A 6,008-nucleotide genomic window follows, 5' to 3' on the forward strand; every position below is an offset into this window, starting at 1 on the left:
TGTGAGGATAGGGTGGGGGCCCTGGAGTGGGTTTGGAGCCCTCCACGACTGACTGGCATCACTTTCCCGGGTCTGTCCCACTGCCTTTGTACAGTCCTTCCTTCCTGGGTTTTGCCAGCGACTCCCCAGTTGATGCTCCCACCCCAAGCCCCAACTCACCCGTGACGCCCGGATCCTGCACAGCTCACGCTCCTTTCCGTTCTTTTATTTTTGTAGTAAACTCTCTGGAGGTGGCTAGTGGGGGCTGTGGGGAGCTGGTGGGGAGGGGGCCCTCCTGGGCGGGGCTGGGGGCGAAGTTATTGCTCTGAGCTCCCTGTCCCAGGGGGCTTGTGTGGGGAGGGGGTCAGGACTGGGGCCGGCACAAGGGGAGACACAGCCGCACAAACACACAGGGCACAGCACGGGGGGGCGTGTGGGCAGGAGAGGCTGGGCGCCATATTGCACTTTGGAAGTGGGGCCAGGCGGGGACCCCCCTCAAACAAGCCTGGGCAGGAGGCTCGAGGCCATCACCGTCATGTTCCCTCCCTCTCTGGACAGGGGAGGGGAGACCCCAGCCTGGGGTGAGGGAAGAAGGTGGGCAGCCAAGTGCCCGGTCCTGGGAGGGGGTCGAGGGCTGGTCCCCGGCCTTGGGCGGGACATCGAGGGTAGGCCAGGCCAGGCATGAGTGGCTGCCCAACCCCCACCCTGGTGGAACCCTTCACCCCACACGGGTTCAGCTGCCGCTCCCCCCTTTGCTTGCCTTGGCCTTGGGGGGCACAGGGAGGCCCTCATCGCCCTCGCTGTCAGAGCTGCAGCCGCTGACGTCCGTGATTTCCAGCTCCGAGTCGCTGTCGTCCTTCCCACCCAGTGTGGCCTCCGGACCCCTGGCTCCTGGCAGCGCCAGGCGAGGGGCTGCTGCCAGGCCTGAGGGGCGCTCAGGACCCAGGGCCTCCCCTGCCGCAGCCAGGAGGGGTGAAGTTGCAGGGCCTCCCCCGGCCCCTGCTGAGGGCAGGTGGCCCAGGGTACTTGCCAGAGGGTTAGGGTAGAAGTGCGGGGGGTACAGAGAGGGCGGCAGCTTGGGGAAGGGGCCGGTGAGATACGGGTTAAAGTTCCAGGGATAGTCTGGGAAGGCGCGACTGTAAGGACCCAGCAGGCTGGGGGGCTTGGAATAGCCAGTGGCACCTGGGGAACACGGGGTGGGTCAGACTGGGCACACCGTGGGAAGGTGCCCCCACCCTGTGCTGTCTGCCGAGGTCTGCCCATTGTGTCTCCTACGTGGCGTCTGCCCACTCTACACCCCCACCTGGTTTTTCCAGTCCTTTGTCGCCTAAAAGCCCCTCTCCCAGCCTGTCCCTGCCCCTTTTCTCTCCTCCGTCTCCCCAAGTCCTCCTGTGACTTTTAAGCACAGGCACACACGCAGCCTCGCCCTGGGCCTCCTTCCTGCGTCCGTCCTTCCCCATCTTTGCCCATCCTCTTCCTGCAGACACGGGCAGCGTGCCCCCCGCAAACCGGCGCCCACACCCGCAGGCCCTTACCAGAGCCCAGGAACTGGAAAGGGCTGTCCAGACGCAGCTTGTCGGTCTCAGGAGGGAACAGGGGCGCCCGGGCCCCTGGCTCTCCCAGGCGAGGGGCCGAGAACAGGGTCTGCAGTGTCTGCAGAGGGAGGCGAGGGAGGCCTCACAGCTTAGACCGGCTGGGTTGAGGGCTGGAGAGAGGGCATCAAACCCCCAGTTCGGGGACCCCAGTGTCCTAACTCACCTCGGGGGTAAGGGGAGGAGCATCTGGCCCAGGCGTCCCCCCAAAGGGACCAGGGGTCAGCAAGAGTGGGGAGCCCGTGGTGGCTGCTGCCACATCCAACAGTGGGTAATTGACAAGTACGACTTTGCTGAAGTTGAACTTGTAGGTGAATCTCTTCCCTTTGGTCTTATGGAGAATCCGCTTGTTGTAGTAGTAGCTGTGGGGAGAGGGAGGACAGGGGATGCTGGGGAGGGGCACCGAGGGAGGTAAAGAGGGCGCCCCGGACTCATTAGTGCACAGAGCACTAGCAGGGAAACTGAGGCTCACAGAAGTCCCTTAACCCAGTAGCAAGGCAGGGGTGAAGCAGGGGCTGGGATCCTGGCTTCTGGCCTTCCTCCTCGAGTCCCTCCCTCTCACAGGTAATCACAGGAGCTACCCCACGGAGATCCCTGTGCCTTGGGAGCCCAGGGATTCTGCCCTGGCAGACCGAGAGCAAACCCCCAGGGCCAGCCTCCCCCTGCCCCTCCTCACCGCAGGGCCCGGCTCAGCTTGTCGTAATTCATGTGAGGCTTGCACTTGCGGATGCCCCAGAGCCGAGCCACTTCGTCGGGGTCCTTGATGACGAATTCCCCGTAGTCCCCCTGCCAGGCGATGACCCCCTGATACTCCTCCTTCTGCAGCAGCTCCAGGATAAAGTGCCACAGCTGGATCTGCCTCGAACCAGGGGACGACTCCGGCTTGTAGGCCCAGTCCGGGAAGGCAAACCCTGGGGACGGGAGGCAGGGGAGTGGCCCCGGGTCAGGACGCTAAGTCCAAGGCTCTGGGTCCCCCGCGGACTTGGGAACCAGGAGGCCCCCCTGAATCCTGGTCTCCAAGGAGCAGCTGCCCAGCTTCAGCCATCTTTAGGGAACCAGTTCCCACTCTCTCTACCCCAGGTAGCGTCCAGGCCCCAAACTGTCCAAATAGTGGCAAGGAACTCCGTTGTCCAGGAAGCCCGGAGTAGCACCTGCAGCTTCCTCCTCTACCTTGGCACAACTCGCCCGCATTCGGGGTCTGCGGGTAGAGTGTGGGGAGGCCACGGGAGCGGCACCCCTCCTTGTCCACAGCCCTTCTCCTACTGCCCCCTCCAGCCTAGCCCCAGGAGGCCTCTGGTCTCACCTGCTCTCGGAAATACCCTCAGTCTTGCTGTCTCCCCTCCTCCCACGCCCTGGCCCCCCAATCTGCGCCCCCCACCCCCGCTCCATCTCTCCCTGACGCCCTCCACTGACCACAGGCTGCCACGTCCAGGCCTGTCTGCGCGTTCGTACCTTTCATGTCCCATGTCCCCCCCCCCCCACGTCTGTGCTCCAACACTCTGAGCGCCCATGTGTCAGCAGACACCCACAGTGTACAGGTCCCACAGACGTCCACTCACACTCCAGGGGCGCCTGGCGACACCACGGCCCACGGGGGGGGCAGCAGAGTGGGGTGCGGCAGCTCACACACAACGTGCCGCCAAGGCAGGCCCTCCGGGCCCCCCAGAACAGGGCCCCACTAACCACATTGCCACATCAGGAGACGCACAGGACCATGAAGGCCCAGCTACCAGTGTGGCATCAAGACAAGTGTCTGCCTGACAGGCACACATGGGGTGACACCACACCTGTCCCCCTTTGCCTCAGAGACCGCAGGCCCAGACATGGGGATGGAAGGATTAGCCTGGAAGGAACTAAGCTTGAGCTGGGAGAGCAGCCACGTGACCTATGTGCTGTGCATGCCCAGCGGACTGCCCGTCCGCTCACTAGAGTTTTAGGGGTGGGAGGCAAGGAGCAGCAGGGTCCCACCTGGGCTGCCTGGTGTGTCCCTGGGTGCTAGTGCCTCCCCTGCCAAAGGCTCAAAGGCCAGGCAGCTTCCTCCCTGAAAGGATAATTTTACTCAGGCCCATTTTGGGTCTTTCTTACTCCAGGAGACAGAGCTCCATCAACCCACGAGCTCTGGCACATTCCACACCCGGAACACATCCTAGTGAGGAAGAGGCAACCCCAGAGATGACACCACACAACTGGCCACACACGCGCAGATACACACTCCAATCTGGAGCCACCATCTGTCCTCAAACACACATCCCCAGGTACATTGTACCTGCTGACACACACTCGAGAAGACCCACCTCAGCCCACAGACACACACACATTATGACGACCCCCCAAAGTCCATCACACTCAGTGAAACACAGATGCAAGAAACCTCCTGACACACATACCCCAACACACACACACAGGCCTGGGGCACCCACCCACCCAGCCCAAAGCCCACCGAGACCCCCATCCTGGACCCCAGCCCAGACCCGCAAGTAACAGCAGCAAGCTCCTCACCCCACGGAGGCAGGGACGTACTTGGCGAGCTGGCACCCCCACTCCGCCAATCCTGAGACGTAAGCATGCTAGACATCCCAAAGAAACACCACCTGCCCAGCGCGGAGACACCCAGGTAGCCTCCCGTGTGTGTGCAAACAGGCACAGCAGCTCACACAAAGACTGACGCCGCGCAGACATACTCTCCCAGTGTGACCCCTTCTTCCAGAAGCTCCAAAGCGTGACATAGGGACACATTCTGAGACCCCGCATAGAAGCAGGCACAGACTGCCCGTCCGCGTGCGCGCACGCACACACAATGCACTGGCACAGACACACACTGCCCGTCTGAGGGGCGTGTGACTTGGCACATCCAAGCCAGTCTTACTGTCCACATCCCCAGCTCTGGGTGTCCACTTCTGAGTAGGCCGTCCGTCCTCTCTCCCAGGGCTCCAGTGGGCCGGGCCATGTCTCCATGTCCCCCTGCCCAGGCAGTCCCTGTCTGTCCACCTGCGCCTGGCCCGTTCCCCCATGGTCCCCGCCCCTGCTCCGTCAGTGCCTGGCCATCTCCAGTCTCCTCGCCTCTCTTTGCCCGAAGGTCCTGGGCAGGAGCAGGCTGAGAGGTACACAGCCGGGACCCCAGGACCTCAGACCCCTGAATCCTGTCTGTTTTGGACCCCGATACCTTCCCCACCCTCCAAAGACCCTCATGTCCCAGCAGGCAAGTGGCAGGGACAGCGGGCTGTGAAGTTTTTAGCCAAGTTTTTCATTAGGGGGTTGCATTGAGGGGACTGAGAGCGAGACCCGGACAGAGGAGGGAGGACAAGGAGAGGTGCAGAAGGGAGGAGCCGGCTGGCTGGGAAGGGGCGGGAGGTCCGGGCCAGGGCCAGTTACCAGGGGTCCAGAGAGCCGGCAGGGCGGGCGGGGCGAAGAGAAGGTCGGAGACGCAGCTACAGTCCATGGTGGAGCCAGCCCTGCAGAGAGGCCGGGACAGACACGCGGGGACAGGCAGGCAGCAGTCAGGAGAGACAGACAGGGGTCAGTGGGGTGGGCGCTCCGCCCAGGCCCACCCATCCTGCCACCCGCCACCCTCTCCACCCACGGCCAGCAGACCCTTCCTCCCGCAGCCTCCTCCTCGCTCTGTACCTCGATCACTACCCACAGCGCCCCCGGGCCTCCCTCCCCACTGCTCCCACCGGCTTGCTGGCTCACACTGGCTGGCTCGCCCCCTGCCCACCCAGTGCCGTGCAGGCTCTGCCGCTGCCTTCTCTCCAGCTGCTCTCTCGCGGTTCCTGACCTCTCAACCGTCTCTGCGTCTCTGTCCCTCTCTCTGGCCGTCCCAGATTTGTCTCCCTCTGAACCTCGCCCCCACCCCATGGCCCGCCGCCCAGCAGACCCCAGGGCTGGCTCATCTAGCTCCCCAGCAGCCCCCAGCTTTCATCTGCTAGCCCAGAGCTGGCCAGACTCGGCCTGCCCGCCCCACACCCTGCAGGAAGGCTCCCACAGCAGCCCCTCCCCAACCTGCTGCCCAACCCTCAGACCCCTGCCACGTGCACCAGCGTCCCCACCCCTCAGACACCCCTTCCCTCGGATCTGCCTCCCCTACCAAACAGCACCCCCCAGACACCCTTCCCCTTGGATCTGCCTCCCCCTGAGATAGCCCCCCTAGATACCCCCTCCTTAGATCTCCCCCTCAAATAGACCTTCCCTCAAACATCCCCCCCAACAGCTCCCCTCAGACAGGCTTCGTCCCTGGATATGTCTCCCCTCAACACAGCCCCCCTCAGACACTTCTGCCCTTTAGATCTACCCCCCAAACAGTACCTCTCAAACACCCCTTCCTCCTCAGACATATGCCCCCCCAGAAACCCTTACCCCTTTGGATCTGCCTTCTCCCTCAGACAGCTCCCCGTAGACCCCCTTTCCCCCCTTGGATATGGCCCCCCTCAGATCCCTACT

General features: G+C 63.5%; 1 protein-coding gene across 1 annotated transcript; it reads right to left on the minus strand.

Annotated features, from left to right (window-relative positions):
• Positions 1-230: 230 nt before the first annotated feature.
• ERFL (ETS repressor factor like) lies at positions 231-5,032 on the minus strand. The gene is made up of 5 exons (XM_059150603.1): positions 4,944-5,032; positions 2,248-2,482; positions 1,738-1,933; positions 1,515-1,632; positions 231-1,161 (listed from the first exon to the last, which is right to left on the minus strand). The coding sequence occupies exons 1-5, from the start codon at positions 5,008-5,010 to the stop codon at positions 713-715; spliced, it is 1,065 nt and encodes a 354-aa protein (XP_059006586.1). The 5' UTR covers positions 5,011-5,032; the 3' UTR covers positions 231-712.
• Positions 5,033-6,008: the final 976 nt, after the last annotated feature.

The sequence above is a fragment of the Mustela lutreola genome, chromosome 16 (genome assembly GCF_030435805.1).
Source record: "Mustela lutreola isolate mMusLut2 chromosome 16, mMusLut2.pri, whole genome shotgun sequence".
Classification (NCBI taxonomy): Eukaryota; Metazoa; Chordata; class Mammalia; order Carnivora; family Mustelidae; genus Mustela; species Mustela lutreola.

Coding starts and splice junctions, on each gene's coding strand:
- ERFL (XM_059150603.1), bottom strand. CDS start 5,010: ATGGACTGTAGCTGCGTCTCCGACCTTCTCTTCGCCCCGCCCGCCCTG. Junction 2,483..4,943: donor GCCGGCTCTCTGGACCCCTG/GTAACTGGCCCT, acceptor TCCCGTCCCCAG/GGTTTGCCTTCCCGGACTGG. Junction 1,162..1,514: donor TTTCCAGTTCCTGGGCTCTG/GTAAGGGCCTGC, acceptor CGTGTTCCCCAG/GTGCCACTGGCTATTCCAAG.